This window comes from Rhinoraja longicauda, chromosome 2, assembly GCF_053455715.1.
Source record: "Rhinoraja longicauda isolate Sanriku21f chromosome 2, sRhiLon1.1, whole genome shotgun sequence".
Lineage (NCBI taxonomy): Eukaryota > Metazoa > Chordata > Chondrichthyes > Rajiformes > Arhynchobatidae > Rhinoraja > Rhinoraja longicauda.
The window spans coordinates 67978204-68002180 of record NC_135954.1 but is presented as its reverse complement, the minus strand read 5'-3'; the positions used below and the strand labels follow the sequence as shown (position 1 = coordinate 68002180).

At 38.3% G+C, this 23977-nt stretch overlaps 3 protein-coding genes and 1 long non-coding RNA gene across 8 annotated transcripts; 3 read left to right on the top strand and 1 right to left on the bottom strand.

Annotated features, from left to right (window-relative positions):
• The first annotated feature begins 1664 nt into the window (after positions 1-1664).
• LOC144609909 (homeobox protein Hox-A3) lies at positions 1665-4543 on the top strand. 5 transcript variants are annotated; one of them, XM_078428320.1, is made up of 4 exons: positions 1665-2197; positions 2384-2393; positions 3313-3327; positions 3787-4543. In XM_078428320.1, exons 1-4 carry the CDS (start codon positions 1729-1731, stop codon positions 4541-4543), a joined length of 1251 nt encoding a protein of 416 aa, XP_078284446.1. In that variant the 5' UTR covers positions 1665-1728. The 5 variants fall into 5 exon arrangements, with proteins under 5 accessions (XP_078284446.1, XP_078284437.1, XP_078284465.1 ...); XM_078428311.1 differs by lacking the exons at positions 2384-2393; positions 3313-3327 and adding an exon at positions 2906-2917 and having other exon boundaries at positions 3771-4543; XM_078428339.1 differs by lacking the exons at positions 2384-2393; positions 3313-3327 and having other exon boundaries at positions 3804-4543.
• Positions 4544-5731: 1188 nt separating this feature from the next.
• Positions 5732-8753, bottom strand: LOC144609905 (uncharacterized). The gene is made up of 3 exons (XR_013549380.1): positions 8366-8753; positions 6259-6324; positions 5732-5879 (listed from the first exon to the last, which is right to left on the bottom strand). It is a non-coding gene; the product is annotated as an uncharacterized LOC144609905 (long non-coding RNA).
• A 422-nt stretch (positions 8754-9175) lies between these two features.
• Positions 9176-10783, top strand: hoxa2b (homeobox A2b). The gene is made up of 2 exons (XM_078428291.1): positions 9176-9527; positions 10044-10783. Exons 1-2 carry the CDS (start codon positions 9176-9178, stop codon positions 10781-10783), a joined length of 1092 nt encoding a protein of 363 aa, XP_078284417.1.
• Positions 10784-15084: 4301 nt separating this feature from the next.
• On the top strand, positions 15085-16487 carry hoxa1a (homeobox A1a). Its single transcript, XM_078428278.1, has 2 exons — positions 15085-15709; positions 16135-16487. Exons 1-2 carry the CDS (start codon positions 15085-15087, stop codon positions 16485-16487), a joined length of 978 nt encoding a protein of 325 aa, XP_078284404.1.
• The last annotated feature ends 7490 nt before the right edge of the window (positions 16488-23977 follow it).

The following is a 23977-nucleotide window of genomic DNA, read 5'->3' as shown; positions in this document are numbered from 1 at the left end:
ATTGTTTGCATTTCACATATACCCGCTTTGTATGAGAGTGGCTGTTGCAAAGAAAGTCCTGGGAAACAATGGGTTTGCTGGGTTAGGCTAAATTCTTGATGAAAAGAATACTCAAATGTAAACAGGGATCCTGAGATACATCACCCACTGAAAGACCGCACTGGTGCCAATTATCCGAATATTATTTCTACATTAAATGGTTATCTCTAGGTCATGGCAAACTTTGTGCATCCGATGCGAAAATAATTCAACACTATGAACTTACTCCACGTGACAGATTAGACTTATTCTTTAACTAAGGGGATTGTTGTATTTTGGGGGGAAATAATAATTAACTGAGAAGCTTGAAGTGGGTTGTTTACTGCCGCTTGCTCGTGATGGAGGCGCTTTCTGTGGGCAGGGTTTCCAACTCTTCCCCCGGCCTAGTGACCCCATACATCAAATTACGAGCAGTTTCAGAGACAGAGCCTATTATCGTTTGGTTGGAAGAAAAGTTCACACCGTGGTCATGAAGAGGAACGCCAGTTTTTCAGGTTCCTGGCGCTTTCCGATCCATCATGCGTTTAACAGGTAGAATTCAAACAGTAAAAGGAAGCCTTGAAAATTTCCGCCCGACCAAATGGTGACCCGTTAAAAGTGGAACCAACAAAAAGCAAGGCATTTCTACTCGCTAGTCTGGGGAAGTCCGGAGAGTCAAAACAAACACAAGTTAAATTATTTAGAAAACAATGCACTCGATGCGGGGCACATACTGAAATTTTTGTCCAAAGCTACGGGCATCAGAATGTCAGCGATTTAAAACGAATCCCCCCCCCGCCCCCAGAGCAGAATAAATACGATTGATTTCCATGTGATAGGTATGTTCAAAATCTGGCTAACATTAAAATACAATCTGCGACGAAGTCTGGCAATAGTTTTCAGTGGTGTTCTAAATACTATATTCGCGCATGTTGTTGGCAATTAACTTGATGATTATCAATTTAATTGTAAAAGAAATATATCGAAACTTTGCAAAATCGAGTTTACGTTTTTGCACATTTCATTGCTGAGGAGTTTGTGCTGCTAAAGCCGCTTTGGCTCGTTTTCATTTAAAAAAACAAATATTGCAAGTGATGATATTTCATCTGTATGAATTTATCTCATTATATTTGCTTAATTAATGAATGGCACATGTAAAACCGACCAGTTTAAACAGATGTATAGAGATTTAAAAAAAATCATAACAAAGCCATAAAGCTCAATAACCAGCAGCTTAAAAAAATGTTTTATTGAGACGCAGTGATTCTTTTTAACTACTCAAGACAAAGGGTGCTTCCAGTTCAACCTACCGAAATCCATGTTTCAAACGAAACCATGTGTTGTATTGTGTTTCCATAATCAGAGAAAATAAAACAAGAAGTCAGAATCTGTATAAACTAAATGCTTGGTTCTCATCCACACTGAGTCTTTACTGCAGTTTTAAACCGCTGTTATACTCAAAATGCCTAGGGCTAAGCTGTGTGACCAAATATTGCTGCACACTTTTTCCTTTATGGCTTTTGATGTCAGTTGCTATTGAGAGTAAGATGGATTTGTACTATTTCACCATTATGGTTTTGTTTCTTCTAACACTAGGTCTACCCGAGGAGGCCATTGGAGGAAGAGTCACGTGACACCGGGTGCCAATGTTATTCTATAAGGGTGTCAAGACCCTGTCAGTTTGTGAAATAAATATTGGGAAACAACGAGATGCAAAAAGCGACATACTACGACAGCTCTGCAATTTTCGGTGGTTACACATACCAAGGAGCAAATGGTTTTAACTACAATGCCAATCAGCAGCAATATCCGCCTTCATCCCATGTGGAAAACGACTATCACCGGCCTGCCTGCTCTCTACAGTCACCTGCTAGCACTGTCCCTCATCACAAACCCAATGATATTAACGAGAGTTGCATGCGAACCAGTGCCAACCAAACGAGCCATCTCCCAGTTATTGCAGAGCAACAGAAGCCACCACCACCTCCACCACCCCCACCCCCACCCCCACCCCCACCTTCTGTATCCCCACCCCAAAATACCAGCAACAACTCGAATCAATCCAGCACAAGCAAAAATCCCACACTTACCTCACAAACCACCATTAGTAAACAAATATTTCCTTGGATGAAAGACTCACGCCAAAACACCAAGCAAAAGACCAGCAGCTCTAGTTCAGGTATATTGTATCCTATCTTATCCTTTGAGCGTTAATTGCCATGCCAGTGTGCCAATAAGTTAGGTGCTAATGTAGTGATTCCCATTCTCTCTATCATATATGGACAAACATGGAACAATTGTAATAGTTGTGGAACTCTAATCTATTAAAATGGGTCTCTTCTGAGATGCTGCCTGACCTGCTGAGTTACTCCAGCATTTTGTGAAATAAATACCTTCGATTTGTACCAGCATCTGCAGTTATTTTCTTATATTAAAATGGTTCGGTCATTTTCACACAATGATTGGACAAATAGCCTGTGAACATAAGCATCCAAATGTTCTAAATGTAGTTTAAGTAAATTAAGATAAATGTTTTCGATATGAGTTGAGAAAATTCATCCTATCTTCTCTTTATTGCAGTGTTCAACCCTCCTCTCTCTTTTCCTCCTATTCTTCGATACCACTGCTGTTATATCTCTCTCACACATACAGACATACATACACATTTATTCAATACTTTAAATTATTGAGCTTAAATTATACCAGGTTTATTTTAAGAATGTTTGTTGTTTATGAATATGATTGCACTGATTGGAAAAATACTCGCAAATCTTCAGTAATGTCCCAATGGTTAATTAAATATATTGTCAGTGCCCTGGACTGGGCAGTGAATAACATATTCTTCATATAATTTCAAGTTTTATTGCCCAGTGTATATGTGATTCAGCTTCAGTTGTCAGTTGCAAAATGCAAAATTTGAATATAAACACACATATATTTCCAAATGTATAGATATGTATATGAGAAGTAACAGGATTTGTGGACAGCAGTGATGCTATTATAAATTGAAATAAATTAGAAATGTTTGGAAATTTGAATTGCATCTGCGGTTGCAAGCCACTATTATGCAAACCTATATTTATATTCACAAACTGAAAAATATGTTAGTAAGGGGGTTTGATAAATTTTCTGTAAACCATAATTCCAAATTGTAATCAGTGGATATAAACTGGCATTATCCACATTTAATATATTTTTGTTCATTTATTAAAACTGTGCATTGCTGTGAAGGACAAAATCTTTTCCCCATTAATAATTACCTTTGATTATGTGTGGTGAGCCAACTTCTTGAACCACTGAAAATTGTATGTAACCAAGTGGCAAATGTTATATTTAAGTAACTGCTCAATAGCTTGAAATAACATGCCATGTTAGGAACTATGGTGACATAATGGTGGCTCAAAGGTGGCTCGAAGGGCCGAGTGGCCTCCTCCTGCACCTATTGTCTATTGTCTATAAACAAGCACTTTTCTCATATATGATGAGGGGGAATTCTATTTGGTTTGTTAGTGTTTTATGTAAAATACATCAAGCATTAGAAATTAGTTTTCATTTCTAAGCATAACCAAATGTTGTGATTAGCTATGTATATATTCTGTAACTTCATTAATAACGTGCATCATACTTTTTAAGAAGTCTACTTACAGATTGTTTCATGGATTATTGTAACTTTTTACAAGTATTTTGGAACGTTAATGCACATATTTCTAACCTTTACAGATACACTTAATGATTGTTTTCTTTATTTGCAGTTGAAAGTTCTACTAGTGAAAAAAGTCCATCAGGCCCTGCTTCCAAAAGGGCACGCACAGCATACACCAGTGCTCAGCTAGTGGAACTGGAGAAGGAGTTTCACTTTAACCGCTATCTTTGTAGGCCCCGGAGGGTTGAAATGGCCAATTTGTTAAACCTTACTGAAAGACAAATCAAAATCTGGTTCCAGAATCGGAGAATGAAATACAAGAAGGATCAGAAAGCAAAAGGCATGCTCACTTCCTCTGGCGGACAGTCACCATGCAGAAGCCCCATCCCACCTTCAGCTGCAGGAGGATATGCAAATTCGATGCATCCCTTGGCAACCAGTGCTCCATATGATCCTCACTCACCTACTTCATTTGGCAAACCTCATCAAAATGCATATGTCATTCCTACATCTTATCCTGGGCCTCTCAACAATTGCCTGCCTCTGCAGAAGAGATATGCTGGGACAACAGCTGTGACGCCTGAATATGACACACACCCACTTCAAGGCAATGGCGGCTATGGGACGCCTCATTTACAGGGTAGCCCAGTGTATGTTGGAGGGAACTTTGTAGAATCCATGCCAAGCTCTGGGCCTTCTCTTTTCAGCCTAACCCATCTTGGCCATCCTCCTTCTGGAAATATGGACTATAACGGTGCAGGGCCAATGACCAGCAACCATCATCATGGACCTTGTGACCCACATCCCACATACACAGACCTTTCTTCACACCATCCGTCTCAGGGAAGAATTCAGGAAGCACCCAAACTGACCCATCTGTAATGGACCAGTTGGCTGCTGGTTTACTATCACTTTCTTATGCATTTATGTCTTCTTCGCTATAATTACATTCCTTCTTCCACTCCTATCTCTTTTTTTGATTTAGTATCACTCTTTATAATTTCCATTTAATGGTGTTTCTATGGACAACCAATCCTTGCTTGTATTACTCTGTCTCTGGTTAGTGGTTGTTCTTTTCATGGACTCCAGCCTTAGCATTCAGTAGTAGAAGTGAAGTACTAAGGCTTCCAGAACTTTGCATATATAATCTTCTACTCTTATGGAACAGGGTATATGAACAAATTTTCTAAAAAAAATACCTGAACGTGAATTTGTTTGTGCTTTATTTTTCCTTACGAGGAACAGTATATGGTTTATATTGCACTTCTTTACATTGGATGGCTAAACAAGATCGATACATTTGTACAGGGGCTCCCTGGGCAAATAGGAGTTCTTGTCCATCTTTCAGTATGTGTGTATGCTGGTGAACATTCAAATTTATTTATTTGCTCTTTCAAAGGAGAATAATCTAAGTGTTTAAAATATTATTTATCCCCATTGACACATATTTATAAAGAGATCTGTACATTAACTATTTACTTGGTTATGTTCAGCCTTGTGTTTTAAGTCATGGTAAATATATATGTTTTTTTAAATTCCTGTAAGATACACAGAAAAGTAGTTTTCTGTTCATAATGTAATAAAGAATTGCAATTTGGTCAATTGTGGGAATGATGCCAAGAAAACAAAATTTAGTCTGTAACTGTAGTATTCTTAAAATGAAACACAGAATTGCCACAATTTTGTTTTAGATATGCATTCCATGCTGCAAATGAGATATCCGTTGAACAGCTAGTTCTGAAGAATAAATTTTTTTGTCAGCAATACGGTGTTGCTTGGAATGTTAACTCTGCAAAACATTGCACACTACTTCCCTTTTGAAATGTTTGTGAAAATGTAAGCTAGTTCAGCAGTACACAGCAAAACACACAGCCCTGCAGTCAGGATTCCTTTGTGTTGTGTGGCGACAGCCAAGTGCTTCAACCCCCACACTGTAACATCATCCATTTTCATGTGGCTTGCATCTGTCTCCAATGCTGCATTTATTGAAGCCCCAAAACAGAAGGACTCATTTTATTTCCCCATGCAGGAAAAAAAAGCTCGACAAGGATGCATATTGGATTCATTTTCTTTAATTATTAATAATAGATTGTTTGATCAAGACATATACATAGCACATATGAAAAGGTTCAGATATTACAATGCACACTCAAAGGATCACCATCCAGGATGTACTGCCATTATTGCCTCGTTCCTTCTCCAGTATATAATCCACATGCTGAGAGGAGAGAAAAAGAGGGAAAAAGTCAGGATTCAAAAATATTTGACTCATGTGGTTTAATACGTGATTTAGAAGCATTACTTGTAAAGATTTTAAATTCCAGCTGATAATTATACAAAATCCATATGTAAGCCGATTCTAAATAATGAAGTATCATCAGTCACACATTCAAGTTGAGATCTTTAAACGCCTAACGTTCAACATACGAATAAATGCGAACGAACCTTTTTTTAAACAATTTTGTTGTGGTGTGCCCTTTTAATTTTAAAATATCCTTTTAATTCCATTGAACTTGTCACTTACTATTTCACCCAAAAGTATTTGCGTGTAAACTGAAAAATGCCATGAAAATAATATTGAGAAATTCAATATTTACAGCAATTATTGTGAATTCTGGTGGCATTTTCTTCCTATTGCACGTTTCCAGCGTCAATCAAAGGAGCTGGAAAGAATAAAAGTATCCCGATACATTACAATTCTAGCCTGATAATAGCTTTAAAAATTACCTCATATGGTTTATTAATTGTTAAAAGATTTTAAGTCTAGATACAACAGACGTTCATTAATAAATCCATAAAGTCAAGATCTATGTCTCCAAATATAGTTGCGTACTGTATATACAGATATAAATGTTGTTTTAGAAAGCCCATTATAATACGTAAGATTATGCCCGCATGTTTCTCAAATTATGGAACAAATTTAAAAAAAGAAAATTTGTACCCTTTAGGCAATATTTGTAATAAAAGAGATTCTTTCCCATTGAACAGTGTCTACGCACTAAGAAAGGAGACGCCATGATGCCGGCATCCTCTCTTCCCGTGCTTCCCAAAGGACACGTTGTCTAATTTATCTTCCTACTCAAAATGCATGGGAGACCTTCTTTGCTCCGGTAGCAACGTTTTAAATGTGATCCAACTAAAGTGCGGCTCATCGAACTGAGGTTTAAGGTAGACTGCATTAGACCAACAATTTATTATGAAGCACGAGTTTGATAAATTCAGATTGAACGAAAAAACTGCGCGCAACCTTCGGAGAAGCCTCAACTTTTCCCGCAAATTAGTTGAACGTAAATTATTTTAACAAGAACATCCTTTTGATGTGACCCGAAATATTGCTGCGATTCAGTGCAATGATACAGTAAAGTTTTATTTCTTTAATTTTGAAAGGTTAAATCCCAACGAAACAACCCGCAAACGCGTTATTTTAATTCAATATTTATCATCTTCTAGGCGCATTCAAACGTACAATTTTAAATGAATTAAAATGTTAAAGTGCTTCAATAAAATAAAACCGAATCTTAATCACAGAACAAAATACCAGGTTACCCACAATGTAGTGGCAAGCTAAACAGCGTAGAGGAATATGATCTTTATGTTTCCCTCAAAATATTTAGGCTGCAGCACTGAACTACTTTCCCCGCGTTTCTGTTTTATTGACAAATTTTACAAGCGACAAAGATATTCATAAAATCAACATTTCCATCTCTTAAAATACGCTATTTTCTGTTCCATTTCTTTTGATGTTGCTAACAAACTGAATAAAAGGGATTGGCTTTCGCCCACATATCCTCGCAATAGAGACACTGAAATGTGCAGAACGCCAACACCTACTCACATTTCACATACAAAAGCTTCATTTAATTGCAAAAGCTCTTTCCATTTGTAGGTTAGCACCGAAGTCCTCACTCGAAACTTGGAAGCAGGAAAACTAGTGTTAATCATGAAATGTTTCTTGATGTAACGAACTCACCCTTTAGTGTAATATAATACAGCAGCGTTGGTTTTGCTATGAAGATAAATAAAATATTCTCTGCAACATTTTTAAGCACCTAACAGTGTTCTCACACTCATGATATTCGACATTGGAGCGAGAAGCTTTAAATGTGTTCTTGGGGCCAGAAGCTGTCAGACCTTTAGCCGAACAAGATTGATAGCGCACATACTTCCTTACAGCTTTGTTTGCGGTATAAGCAAAACGGAGGCCTAGCAAACCACACCACCATTTCCATCTTGCTCGTTTCAATAAACCTCCAGCACCCATGAATTCCTCGTTCGCGAAAGAGATTTTTTTAAATAAGTGCTCGTATATTTATAAAATACTGCTTGGGAAGAACGAATATGTATATCATGACCAGGTTTTCATCCCCTCTCCAGTCCCACCGCCACACCCGCCCTTCATAATTTAGATGAAAACAGACCACAATGTTTTCAAAGATTAATTTAAATATAAGTACTTGAAAGCCAAATATCGGTTTACTTATTTAACCACGCTAAGAAAAGTAGTTTCTTCCTAAAACGGTTTCGTTTTGTAATGTCTTTAACAATTCTATTTCTCCATCTATTTCACGATTCGTGCGTTTATCTGTACGAATGCTTGTGTGTTTAGGTCTGCAAGTGTCTTTACGAACGTTTTAAATACAGTAACCTATTATAACTAAGTGCTAATCCTCGCATGTTACAGATTAAAATAAGATAATACAATACCTGCAGTGATATGCCGTTTACGTTTTTCGTTGGCCATAAACAAACGGCTATAAAAATGTAATGGAGTATCCAGAATCACCACCATATTCGATCTCCTGCGTGAATTATTGCCTCCGTACAGCACAAAAATCAAGGAATATCCGGTACAGTACAGATATAATAATAGGGGGCAGAACTCCCAACGAAAGCATGGAAGCAAATGGCTGTCGCTTCGCCTTGTGTAACTTCTTGTGTGGCTGGGTTCTGGGGTCCAATGTCAAAACTTTGAAGATTAATGGATTACTTTGTTAATGACTCTAGGCGTCAGATTTAGGTGCAAGATGATTTGTGAGGTGCAAGTCGTCTTCGTGACAGTCGGTAACACATAGAGAAAGAGGAGCCAGCAAGTGTGCGGGAGACAGAGAGGGAGACAGTAAGAAACAAGCAAGGCTGTGTGAACTGATTTCCACAAGCTTTAAAACTGAAATTTTTTACACATTTAATATGGGAAGATTGATTATAAAGTAGAAATCAAAACACTGCTGGCCCAGAATGAGGCGTTCCTCTCTGACTTTTTGGATCAATCACATAGACAGTGCCTTCTTTTGATTAAACCCCAAATTGTCATTGGGCAGACGCAATCATGTGACAGCGAATTCGGTCCAATTTCAACCTTGTCTCCATGAATTCAATAGTTTAATAGTAGCACGGTCCCCATACGGCTGTAATCAGTGAATTAGAAAAAAACAGCAGCGATATTTATTTTTTTAAAACGGCCCAAAAAGATAACTAACACCTAACTTTCTTCCCCTACGTTCTGTGGAGACGGCAATGAATTACGAATTTGAACGAGAAATTGGTTTTATCAATAGTCAGCCGTCGCTTGCTGAGTGCCTGACATCTTTTCCCCCTGTCGGTGATACATTTCAAAGTTCATCAATCAAGAACTCGACGCTTTCACACTCGACAGTGATTCCTCCTCCTTTTGAGCAAACCATCCCTAGCCTGAATCCCAGCAGTCACCCTCGCCAAAGCCGGCCAAAACAGAGCCCAAATGGCACAAGTCCTTTACCAGCCGCGACTCTACCTCCGGAATACCCCTGGATGAAAGAGAAAAAAAACTCCAAGAAGAATCACCTGCCTGCTTCTTGTGGACCCGCAGAATCCTGTCTTTCCCAAAAAGGTCAGCTCAAAGACGTTTCCTTTGTAATTATTGTCTTAAGTTAGTCTAACTTATTTGCATGGAGTGTTTAATCAGTTTTATTTTGGCTGCTAGGTAATAATTATGAAATCGCAGCACTTTCTCCTACTTATTTAATGGAGAATGATTTATTTGGCGAGCTAGTCAGAAAGTGACCTTCTGTGCTCTCCCCATCCCAGAGTTTTTATATTTGACAGTAATGAAGAGTGATAGATGAGCGCACTTTCATGGTAAAGCAGCTGATACAGAGATCACCAAATGTGCAAAGGCTGTTGCGAACTTGGCTGTAAGATTGGGGCTATTGCACATGTATATTTTGCAATATCTTTAATATTTTAGAAAGAGTTATATACGCCACAGCCGCAGATTCTGAAACAATGGATTTACTGCATTCAGGCGGCCATTTTGTTGCAGTGGGTAGTCTATATTTTATATTATTTTGATTCAAGTGGTTATAATATGTTTTATGGTTGTTTTTTCGCGTCCACTTATTTGTAGAACCTCATGAAATTCCGGATAATACAGGCGGGGGATCGCGGAGGTTAAGGACTGCTTATACCAACACACAGCTTTTGGAGCTGGAGAAAGAATTTCACTTCAACAAGTATCTGTGTCGACCCAGGCGGGTGGAGATTGCAGCCTTGCTTGATTTGACTGAAAGACAAGTGAAAGTGTGGTTTCAAAACAGACGAATGAAGCACAAAAGACAGACCCAATGCAAAGAAAACCAAAACGGAGATGGCAAATTTAAGAATTTGGAGGACAGTGGGCAAACTGAAGATGACGAAGAGAAGTCACTCTTTGAGCAAGGCATCAACAATGTTACTAGCGCTCTCTTGGACAGGGAAGGCTATACTTTTCAAACCAATGCACTGACTCAACAGCAGGCCCAGAATTTACACAATGGAGAATCCCAAAGTTTCCCAGTTTCGCCTTTACCCATCAATGAGAAAAATCTAAAACATTTTCATCAACAGTCACCCACTGTTCAAAACTGCCTGTCAACAATGGCCCAGAACTGTGCAGCTGGCCTGGACAATGACAGTCCAGAGGCCCTTGATGTCCCTTCTTTACAGGATTTTAATGTGTTTTCTACAGAATCCTGCTTGCAGCTTTCAGATGGAGTATCGCCTAGTTTACCAGGGTCTCTGGACAGCCCTGTGGATCTTTCTGCTGACAGTTTTGACTTTTTTACGGATACTCTAACTACAATCGATTTGCAGCATTTGAGCTACTAACTGAACAGTCGCTGTAAGGAAAATATGCCTTTTAAATACGTTTCCTTTCCTTCATTTCCTTTCAAATGGTCAGTATTTTTTCCATTTTAATTAACTTGAATGTGTTGAGGACCACGTAGAATTGCAAAAATCAATTATCATTGTACTTTCTCCCCCATATTTCACAACTTGCTCTTCAGCAATACATGGGTCCACGTGAAAATTATTTGATACATATTGACCAATCGCTCTATTACCTCTTTTACTTTTGTATTATTTTAGGGTGCATTTCCATTAATAATTTGATAGAATAAAGTATTATACGCTACAGGTAGCCACCCTGAAGCATTTTCTCTCTCAGGACTATTTACACTTAATAAATATCCTTTGTTTTCTTTTTGACATAAATTCATTAATGAAATCGAAGACGCTGGTCAGTCTCGTTCTTTGCTTTTTCTTAACGTATTTATTGAAAAAGGTGAAAACAATCCAGTATCTCTATTGTAGTAAACCTCCACAGAGAGAGAAAAAAATAAATCGATGGTTGAAAACTTACCAAACTGTGATACAGAGACGAAGTAAATCTAATTAAGTCACGTTTATTAACTCACACAATACATTAGCACTTTCATAAACTGCATAAAAGCAAACAAGCGGCCACAGGTGGAAATCAACAATATTTTGCAGAAAAATCTTCTTAACATTTTTAATCTTTACGATTTCACCATGGAATTATCAGCCACCTCTCTGAAAATCTAGGAAAGAAGGAGAAAGGTTTAAGTGTCCATGGCCATGTGCACTTGTTATCAAACAACGCTCTTTATTTATTGATGTCAGTAGCTAATCTTTAGCGCCGATTCCACTATCCCTTATCTCGCTTGCTGCCAGTCATCATCAGCAATATAGATTCTCATGTTTTACTATGTCATGCGCGATCAACCTAGTATTAAAAAGGGGATGTTAAAGATTCAAAATATTACCACGCACTTTACTACTTTTATTTTTTTAATTGCTCCTGCGAAATATATGGAGAAACGATTTGATTCAACTAAAAAAGATGGGCTTCGGGAGAGTGTTAGTGCAGCCTATTCCCTATTCAGCACAAATGTTTACTTTGTGATAAAATTCATTTGGATAAAAGTCTTCACTAAACATGACCTTATTTTTGACCACGTTTCATACAACGCAATATAAGTTATACTTTGTTTTCACATTTGTATTTGTACAAATAAATCAACAGCTGTAGGAATGCTTCCTCATTGTGCATTGGGATTTATAGGCAACCATTCTTTTTTTTGTTCTAACCTTTTTTATAACAATGCCCACCCCCACCCCCATCCCACCACATGGTCATCCCCGAAGAATTTGTTGTAGTTCTTATTTCGATTCAAAAGAAACTTTGATTACGAGGGGCGATGCTCCAGCGTTCGTGTTTGTGTCCTAAGCACGTTAGGCTTTTGCACAAGGCAGTGACGGGAACGGCTCTGGAGGTAATACTTCCCAATCTCATAAATCAACCCTGATTTATGAATGAGAATGTCATCAAATGGATCAATCGCAGTAGCACATAACAAAAAAAAAAGTCATCTTACGTATTTGGCTGGCCGGGGATCCTCTGTCAGTTTCTAGGTTGTAGGCGTTGAGTCGTAATTCATTTTCACAGAGCACTGCGCTGCTGACACTCACTTCGGATTTGAAACAAACTACTTACGGATTTACAGCGATGTTACTGTTATTCCGGAGTTCAAATTGTTTAATGACTAAGCAGGAAAATGGCGGAAAGAGCTTTTTTAATTGTACGCTATTACTGCAATTGTGTTTTTTTAAACTTGATCAGGCTGCTATGTTCTGTCCACGGGGAAGACGATACTTTTGGCTACTAAAAGCAAACGCACGGGCAAACAGTGACGCATTGTCAATAACATGTCGCTATGAAACATGTCTTTACACGACATAATGGGTAGGCTACCAGAAATGTGGCTTTCCTGCAAACGTATCAAGGAGGGAAGCACGCCCAGTTATTCCACAAATGGCATGGTTAAGGCAATTACAGTTAAATACGCTCAGGCGGCCTTGGTTTACGGGCGAGATTGTCTGTATGTGTGTTGGTGTGTGGCTGGGTGGTGGTGAGATGTGGTAGTAGATTACTCACGAGCGTCCGTGGGATACTTCAATCGATAAATTATTTTTAGGGAAGGGGAGAATTGTTTTTATTTGCAAATTCAACATTTACATTATTTTCCCTTGAAAATCCACATGCTCCAGATTTCTTCAAGAGGAGTTTCCTCTCCATTGATTGAACAGACCCAGTGAATAAAAATGGCGGAGCTGCCTGTTACTGTAAAGCTGATTATTTGTTTCAACTTACGAGCACATGGAAGGCGGGGAAAATGTATTAAAATATAACTTCTAATTGCCGCGTTCTATAAACGGGAAATAATACATTTTGAAGGAATTCAGGACGGGGAAAAGTATATTTGAAGGAAAATCGACACAATCTACTGCTGCAATCAGTGACAAAAGTATATTTTTATAAACTTGAAAAAAATATCATATATTTTCTCAGTACTTTACCATTCATTTCTGTGGTCCCGTTGCCTGCTGGATATGAAGCCGTATCTGCACCAGTACGTTTTTACCACTGGTTTAAACTGGGTGTTTTACTAAGGTCAATGAATGGATTACAGAGTGATTTTGTGTTTACAAAATTGTTCCTTAATATGGGAGTATATGCAATATATGCTGACATTCTTTTCCTAATTTGTTCACTATATATTATACATTCACTATATATATTTAATGCATTAAACACAAACACAAATAGCAATAATTAGCTCATTTGCTAATGTTATAATTGTGTATTTGGTTGATTTGAGAAAGCTAAATATATTATAACACTGAAAGAAACATATCTTTTAATTGTTGTTAATCCCCATGCTGATGTTCAATAAGCTAAAAGTATATAGAAGTAGTCTCGATTTCCACCTCTTGTTGATATACGCCAATTTTCCTGTGGGATTAGAATCCACCGTTTGACATCATTAATTATTCCGAGTAAATTATTGTCTGTAAACCTGATCCACGTCAGTCTGTAATGCGCAAAAGATTGATCTCAAATCATGACCGACCCTCTCTGCTTTGAGAGGACTCTACAGGAAGCTGACAGATGGGCGGCTGCGCCTTCGAATCGACCGCGTTTGGCTGCATTATGCTACGGCCAAGTGGAGTTATTATTCATAACTCCGTGTGTGTAAAAAAAGTACACTCTGATTCCCGCAGCAACCAGAATGAATAGGCAGCCTGCCAATGTAAGGAATATCCTTTGGCTGCCTGTAATCCTATAGTGAGGGGGAAGCTCCCAGCAGCCTGTGTTCGGTGGACAAGGCTGCTCATTTCCATGCCAATAGCTGGAAAGCTGAGGGAAGGCGCAGGCCAGGCCTTGATAGGCTGTGCTGACATCCGTGCACGCTGAAGACATGGCGCCTCCTTTTACAAGCGGACGCCACATCACACACAGCTTAATTATAAATATCTACATCATAAACCTCTTGATCGAATTAATAATTTCGTCCTCCGCTTTGCACGGATTATCATTGGGGGTATAATCAGTGAATAATAAATTTGACCGGGCTATCCCATGCCACAAGGAACTGCATTAGTTACCTGTATTTTCTTTCATTAAAGTGCGCCGTCCGGTCTAACGCATGATAGGTTTTGCATTGATTTTCCCGACCTCAGATCGGCGAGTTGTGTGCTTCAAATAAATAAAAGATTGTTCGCCTCTATGCTGTAGCTGAGACACTGGGCAGAAACATCTAATTCCCGTAGGTCGAGGATGGCACGAATGTCTTTCTCAACGCTTTCAAATGCAAAGTGTTCAATATTAAAGCTTCGAGCAGTTTTCCTTACCTGTCTGAGAGGCTGCTGTGCGGAAGAAGACGGATATCTCCCCATTGTGGACGCGCGGTCGGCGCCTTCACTAATACCACTGCAGACCCAAGTGGAACAGTACGTGTATCTTGAATAAATTCCTGCTGCATTCTGCTGGGCATGCTTTGAAGTATAATGCATTTGTGGGCTAATAATGCTCGCAACCTTGATGGAAGAGCGTTTGTAATTTAAATGCCACTACAGTGATCGATCACCGCAAGAGCATGCAAACTTCGCAGCGAGCCTGGTGGTTGGCTGGCTGGAGTCACGTGGCGACACTTCACTGTATATTGATATCATTTTCTTTCAGCTCTATTGAGGAAGTGGGGAAGTTGGCACGGTCCATCCAGGTTGGGGAACAGTCACTTTATAGGCTGGTTATCCCATGACAGATGGACAATGCAAGGATGAACTCCTTCCTAGACTATTCTATTATTAGCGGAGAAAGTGGGACTTGTTCTTCCAGAAGTTACCATGCAGATCAAGGAATTACAACTTATCAGTCTTGTGCCGTTGGCAATAATAACAGCAACGTTGATGACCGCTATATCGTGAGCAGAGGTGTTCAGATAGGCGCTCCTCTCCATCATCACCACCATCAACATGCTAGTTACACACATAACAACCTGAGCATCCCCTACAGTGCCCACCCTAATTGTGGGACGGGATACCCAGCACAAAGCTTTAATACAGGCTACAGTCATCACTACTCACTGAATCAAGAGACTGATGGCAACGGAGGATATCCTCAGTGTAATCCTGCTGCCTATCCTGGCAACCTTGCCACAGCGATTAACCCACAGCACCAGAGCTATGGCGGGATGGTGAGACCAGGCCAATATACCCATCACCATTACAAGCAAGAGCAGCAGGGCTTAGTACTGGCTGCAGGCTGTCACCCTCTGTCACCTGCTCCTGGCGGTCACCACGAATCTTGCTGCTCCCCGTCTGCTGAGACCTCTCCTCCAGCACAGACCTTTGAGTGGATGAAAGTGAAGAGGAATCCGCCAAAGACAGGTAAAGTGGATTTACTGTGTATATCTCTTTTTATGCTAAACTATAGGATGAAGCCAGACTCTCGCAAGTATACTGGAAAAGTGATGGCCAAACCAAAGACTCTTAATCTGTTGTATATTGTTTAAGCCAACATGGTGTTAGCTTTCGTCTGAATTGCCCCCCCCCCCCCCCCCCCGCCCTCCCAGTGATCTATAATTTTGTACCTATCCCTCTGGGCCTCACCCGAAGTCGATGTTAAACATGAACCAATTGACGATATGACGGTAATAATTTCGTTTGTCTATGTACCCTAAATACTACGCAGGAATATTATTTTTTTCGGTGCATGAAACCTAGACCGGAATTTGCAAGCAATTGAAACATTATTCTCTTCAAATCCTCTGTGACTTACTCATTTGTTTTGTGATCAATTCTTACCGGTTTAGGAAAGGCTGGAGAGTATGGTTTTGCCGGACAACCCAATACAGTAAGAACCAATTTCACCACCAAGCAACTGACAGAGCTAGAGAAGGAGTTCCACTTCAATAAGTACCTGACCCGGGCCAGGCGGGTGGAAATTGCTGCAGCTCTCCAGCTCAACGAAACCCAGGTGAAAATTTGGTTCCAGAATCGACGCATGAAACAGAAAAAGCGGGAAAAGGAGGGTCTTACCTCAGCCTCGCCTGCCACGCCTGGGAGTGAAGCAAACACAGAAGACACTTCAGACAAATCCAGCTCTACCTCATCGACCCCCTCCCCTTCATCATCTACCTCAGAAACTCTTAATACTTCAGGCTGAAACATTCCAAAACAAACCCAAACTGGAACCAATCATCTTCAGTTAAAAATAAAACAAAATGTAATTCTGTATGAATTTCTGGGAAGCAAACCAAACAAAAAACATTGTGACGTGGAAAAAAATCTGCCAATCTCTAAACGAACCGGAGATGCACTATTACAAAAGCGTTTACACTAAAAACTAACTACTGTATAATATAATTGTCCTATTTTAATTTAACGTGTTGCATATATATTGTAAGCTGCGCTGGTTGTATATATTGTCAAGAGTTTTATCTTTTTACGAATATTTTCTAAAATTATGCCGAGAGCCTGGGTCACGTGGCCCTTATATGAAGTAGATGTAGAGATTTTATATTAAAAAAATGTAATCAATGAATTGGTGTGGGAATGATGCATTTCTTGTTCATGCTAAAAGTGGAGCTGAGCAAAGAGAGCTGTTCTCTTCACACTGTGAAAGGTTATATGTACAGGAATTACTGTATACTTCATTGCACTGGACTATGTAAAATGTGAAAGGTGAAAGGTGAAAGGTGTTAAGTATGTTCCCCTTCCAAATGTACGTTGGTTATCTTAAGACCAGCAGTAGCACATTGTTAAAATACCTCAGTAAATAATGTTTACTCCGATATATGTTGGGCTTAATGTTATGAACTACCTGTTAAAGAAAGTAAATTAAGAATGTAAGCCAGCCAAATGTTTCTTTTTCTGTGGTTTGTGTCTAGAATTTTGCATGATACAATGCTGTCAGTGTTTACTTCTACATTACTGAGTTTTATCAGTTATTCTGTGTGACTAGATGTTATATACAATCAGCACGTGATTTGAGACAGTTCTAAGATTTTCTGTGACTGAAGTCCAGAACAGAATTTACGGGTCCAGATAATAAATTATATTAAAATGCTGGGTTTCCTTGTTATATTCTACTATGTAACATTGTTCTTCTCGTTTCATGAACTTCTTATTAACATTATTTTAAAACGTCTTCATTTTCCCTACAACATTGGGTATTCTTTTTTACGTTATACGTATTTTATTTAGTTTAGATTCTTAATTGTCAAAATACGAGGAAAGACGGAAAAAAAACATTCAAGTTGATGCTTGCCGATTCAAGAAAAATGAATTAAAACCCCAAAAGGGGACGTGTTCTGCTCTTACGATACATCAGTGGCTCTTCAAAGGACTTTTTCAGATCAAAGTTAAATGCCACACATACCAGATCGAACGACTGACCTTTTCACCTTGAACAACCTATTTACATATATGTAAACAACCCGCTTTCCCAAAATATTGCCATCAACAATTTCAGATTATTACAGCTCGATTTATTTTACTTTTTTCCCCACATTCATACACAAATAGTCTCATCAAAATGTAAATAATGAAAACACAGGTTTATCGAATTAACTTTGTAAAGTAAACTATTTTGTTGGTATCTGGACGGAACAAACTGCTGACGCAGTGTGCCTAGAATGTCACTGGCATTTGCTTCAGAATCAACACGATTAGATTCAGTTTGGTGTCAATAGCAAAAGTCGATGGTGTTTTAGGGCACGTCGGCCACACCAATGGAGAAATCTGCTATGGAACTGTCTGCATCTATAAGATTGGAGTCGATGCAAAAGAACTTCAAAGAAACGAACTACTGTTTTATTTGATGCTCAAATATTCCAGTATCATTTTGTTTACTAAAAGAAAATTGTACAAAATTACGTCGAAAACAACCAACTATTTTTTGTCCCCTTTCTTATATAGCGGACTAAATGTCTCGGACAACAAAATTTGCGTTAATTGATATACTTCACGCGCACCTGGAGTTGCAATGTGAATCATAAGTGATGGAAACAGTTTTCAGAAGAAAGGCACCAGCCTGTTTTTATATAACACCCCTCATCGCTTTAGGACACCCCAAGCATTTTACAGCCACCGAAGTGCTTTTGAAGTTTGAGCAACGTAGGAAATGCGACGAGTCTAAATTATATAGAAAGATAATTCCTTAGAACAATTTAGATTTTGTAATTGCTGTGCTTATGTGTTCCATCTGTACTATAAATGTTCACGTACTATTATTAGGGATTCCCGTAAACACTTTACAAAGCGTTTACACAGGCATTAGGCACGAGTGTAATGCCTGACCATCTGTTGCTGGTGAATAGGTGCAAAATGCAGTCCCTAATGAATCCCGTTTGCTTTCTCACTCCGCAGATCTTAGCCATCGCTGTAATAAACAGTGTCATTCTATTGAAAAATAGATAAAGGAATGTGTGCACTGTATCGTCTTCTTGCAATGAATATACTTACCAATTATACATGCATTCGAGAAGCATCACCTGTAAAACTATTAACAGCAAATGCCACTACTTCAAAATTAAACCCAAGAAAGTACAAATAAATCGTGACATTACGTTTCTACACGCTATAATCTATTGGAAGACATATAAGAAATCTCTATATTTTCAAAAATCCAACTAAAATCTAAATTCCCGGTTGCCTTCTTTGTAAGCATCTTTCAATTCACCAACATATCTAAAACCGAGCGATGATGTTTCTTATTTTTCTAATTTAGGCTTTGGTTCCTTTCAGGGATCAAGTTTTTGAAGAACATTGAGAACAACCATCAGGCGAATGAACACGACGAACTTCAACTAAACTCCGAACTATGAACTGCCGGGGTTGCACTGGTGCTTTGGCTTTGTGGGTTTTTTTTGCACTATATTTGTTTGTTTTATATTGATTAACCCTTTTTTATTTGTGTATTATACCATCTATTCAGTACTGGGTTAACAGACCTGTTGTGCTGTTGCTCCAAGTAAGTATTTCATTTCCCCGTTTCGGTACATATTGCAATAAAACACATTTGACTCTTCAACATTATACCATTTGTTCTTATTCCAGGTTACTTTTTTAATGTATTGAATTGACTGTCATGAAAGGACCAATTTTCTTAGGTAATGATTTGTTTAATACCGGTGACGAGTCAGCGCATCTAATATTAAGGAGAGATAGCCCACAACCTTCATTCCATTGTAACGTTCATCCTCATGAATTTTACCTTTTCCATCTAGAGTCTCCACATTTTCCTCCAGGGCAATCAGATTAAAGCTGATCAATATTTACTCGGCGTGGAAGGTTTACTGAAAACCCTGTAGCTAAGAAACTATCCCACTCTGCCTGTTCAACCTTGTTTAATCTCCAGTTCACTGAAAGTTCAAGCCGAATTAATTCAGTGTTGGGTCATTTTCAAATTAGCTCTCCTGTTTGCAGCTCCGCGTAAGCCCCAACATCAAACTCCAGACAAATCTCTTATACCAGCGACATGTTGTAAGCTAGCTACGCATAATCACAAAAAAACCCTCACAGAATCAAGAGCAAAATGCGAGGTATTAAGCAAATTGTTATCCTTGTTTGGGGTCAAAGTTCATCCTACCACTGAATAAATGAATGTTTAATTATTCTTTATTGCCCTATTCTAATGACAGGTCACGTTCTTAGTAATCTTCTCTATAAACATTGACGTCCTAATCAATACTGGGGTTTAGTTTTATGACAGAACTGAGACAGAAATTACCAGCCACTATTGCAAGTCCTACTAGACTTCATTGCCTACAGCCATTGCATTCATACAACGATGTATTTCGTTGAAAGATGACAAGTTGCGATGGAATTCCGATTATATAATATTCACAAAGCTAGTAAAATCAACCTACAGTAAGATCCTAAAACCAGAATATTACCACGCATGGTTATGTAAAGCCTTGGGAGCACCTTTCCATTTTGTAGATTTGTGAATATTCCCAGTCAGATTAATTTCTCATAGAATTCTGAAAACTCTCTCTTCTTTTTTTCCGTATTTGGAATTCGTACAACAAAGGCGATTCTCATAAATATATATAAAATATATATTTCATCGGTCGAGTTAAGCAGCACTTAAAACTGCGAATAAAACGGACTAAATCGAGATATTTAATATACTTCAGAATCTGATCTGATTTAAAATAAACTGTAGTGAACTATTCAGTTGCATGAAAGCAACACAAATGTCCTGTCAAATTAGAACTTCGTGCAGTGATTAAGAAATATCTATGTAACTACATAAATGCCTCTCAAATAGTCAAATCAATCCCCGATATATTATTTGTCTATCCTGTGTCAATCACTTGATAGATATATATTAGGTCAGACAATTGTCAGAATGAAGAAAGGCTTAAAATAAAGCGGACATTTTAGTCAATTTAGACAGTACAGAGAGATTATTCGTATAGCACTGTACCGCGAATTGCTACATCGAGTTTCCCGTTACACAAGCATTGGTAGAAGAGATTCTTACCTTACGATATTCCCACTGGACGCATGGGCAGGTGCAGCGATTGAAAGCACGCCTTAAATGTCAATGATTTATAGAGTCCGACCATTTATTTCACTTCAGTTTCAGAAACATTCAACAAGTTAAAGTTCAATTGTAACTGGTTCAAATGTGCCTATTTCCCAAACTCTAAATCGCTTGTGTCCTTGTGATCAAGAGATTAGCAATAGTCTCATACTCTATCGCATGCTGCTCGAGAGACCTTTAAAAAAAAGGGTTTCGCCTGAAACGTTTGAATATTTACCTGCTCAGGTCGACATGTTTATTTTAGTTAGTAACTGGTGTTATCAATGATCAATGAGAACTTCTTTCATTTTTAAATTCACTTTAATAACAATGTATGGACTATTCAATCTGTACAGTATTAATCTACACTAAAAGACAGTAATTTGTTTCGAAATAATTAACTGAGTTTATATACTGCACAATCCCAGTTTTGACCTTTTGATAGTTTTGGCCGTAAGGTTAAGCAAACGTACTCCAGGATGTAAGGGCCGATTCATCAATTTAAGAGGCCGTGCAATAGCTAGCTGGTCGTGCGTGATGGCAAATATTTTACATCTGGAAACAATAGGAAAGTTTAATATTATGCTTTAAATGACATGATAACTACTAAGAAATAGGTAGCATGGGCCACTTTTGTTTCTATTCCCGATAAATATGCAAATTATAACCCAAAAGATGAAATATTCAATCAAATTTATCAATCATTTGTCTACAACGGATTTACATTTTTCATTAATCAGATCAAGTTCAAAATACAACTGAGTTGACAAAATTTTACTAACGTAGCATACATTTTTTTCAATTGTAAACAATAATATTTGTGGATTTTGTCAGATGTTCTTATGCATATTTACACAGTTCATTGGTCGGTCTTTCTCTTACGCTGCAACATTAATGTACAATTTCGACAGTCAATAGTATTGATCGATAGTTTAAACATAATTTTCCCAGTTAATAGCAGGAAGTGTGAAGAGATGAAATCGATATCGGTCAGGGTGTATAGATCATACACTTGGTAATATTTACTAATACTTCACATTATGTCATAACGTACTGATAACGCTTGCCATTTACATGAATCAGATTGAAAACTCAAAAACAAAATAGCTGGAAAATGAAGGCCACTATTTTGGAAATAGAATCAAATTTTGAAGAAGACAAGCTATCTATTCGTTTCACTGGTGCTGTTTGAAGCAAACATACTTCACTCATTTTGAAGTGAATGCCGAGTACAATCTTTGTGACATTGCTCGCTTGGATAGATATGTTTAAGCCTTAACCTCAGACGTATACGTACGGATGCATCAGTATGATTGGAAGTGTACAATGGCGACATTTCACATTCAAAGTTTTTCGACTAATGTCAAACAACGTCCAAATGGCTGAAGTTCATTTTGCAAGCATTAAGCATCGAAAATCAGAATGAACTGCTCAGGGGATGTATTTTTTAATATATATTTTTCATGACCCGAAACGTCACCCATTCCTTCTCTCCTGAGATGCTGCCTGGCTTGCTGAGTTACTCCAGCATTTTGTGAATAAATACCTTCGATTTGTACCAGCATCTGGTTATTTTCTTATATTTCATGAGATGCACACGCTTCTCAATAATTTCAACAAGAATCCACTATATGGGACAACTGAACAAGTATCAACCAGTCTGTTAAAATGCGGACAGGGAAGATGTCTTGCACTGTGTTAGACACTGAGAGCGAGATTAACCTTTTGTAAAAAAAATCATCGTTCATCAGCGAGAGTTATGCTGCAGGCGCTGGTTCTGTTAGTTGCCACGACTAGTGTGCGTCTGAATGTCACAGGCTACCTGTGGGGTTCCAACTTGCGCTAAACAGGGTGATTCTTCCGTTTAGATTATGCTACTTTTACACAAGTAAATTCAGCCCTCCTACAAATTCAATGCTTTTTATTTTCACTTCGAAACGTAGGCCAGCACTTACTTGAGAACATCTTTGCTATTTTTATTGATGTAAATGTCACCAGTCACCAATAACCCGCATTCAAGGTAAATCCTTTTAATATATCTAGAAGAATACGGTCAACAATGAACTCGGTGAGACCGCACGTCATTGACAATATCAGCGCAATCCCCAACCCCCAACACCTAGCCTCGACTAATGAATGAAGATTCAATTCAAGTCATTTTATTCATCAACTGAAGCTTGTAATGTTTTCATCGCAGCTATAATCCGATCATTCCTTTTATAATCGTTCTCTCTGAATCCGATTGGGCCGCAGTCCCTGGCTCCGGCACATGGCTATAAGGTTTTAGGATGGAAGGCATAGGGTTAGTTGGCGCAGAGTTGTTGAAGATTTGAGCTAAGGAGTAACGTGAAGGGACATGAGCCTACCTTATAATCTTTACAATCTGAGTGTTGTTTTGCAAGTTAAACTTGGCAGGGTTTTCTTTTATCAGCACTATACTGCAGTTGTACTGTCCAGTGCGAAGGCGTACATTTACAGATGAGTACCGAAAATACTCATCGTGATTCGTTTCTATTGTATGTGTTGTTTCGTGTAAAATATTTTATGGGATTTGCTAACCTGCTTTCTCCCTATTTTTCTTGCTGCGGAATTGTGTTCAGCTGCAGAACCAAGAGAAAATAAAACGGCGCTCTGTGGCATAATGAGTTCTTTGGGAAATCAATGGCATTTCCATAGAAGGAGAATTGGGTTTAATGTGCACCGTTAAGATCCGCGAGCTGGTTTTCAACTCAAATGAATTAACCTGTACAGTAAATTATATGAATAAAAAACACATTTCAGATCCTTTGAAAACAGAATTCTTCAGAAACATTTAAGTTTTCAGATGTGTCACATTTTAGCTCTCGTATCAGTTGACGTAATTTCCAAATGACACATCCCGCCTGCCATGTACAAATCAAATATGTACCAGTCTAACTTTAAGACGAAATGCTCTTTTGACTTCTTAATCAAATTGGAAATTTAGAAAATCGACCACGGTGAATTCCCAAAACTGGTCCTTCTAAAAGATGACGGTAATATGGTGAATAGAATGCACATGAAAACAAATATTTTAAATGTGAAATTACTTATGTCTTGAATATAACAATTCAATTTCTCGTTTCTGAGTAAAAAATGTATCC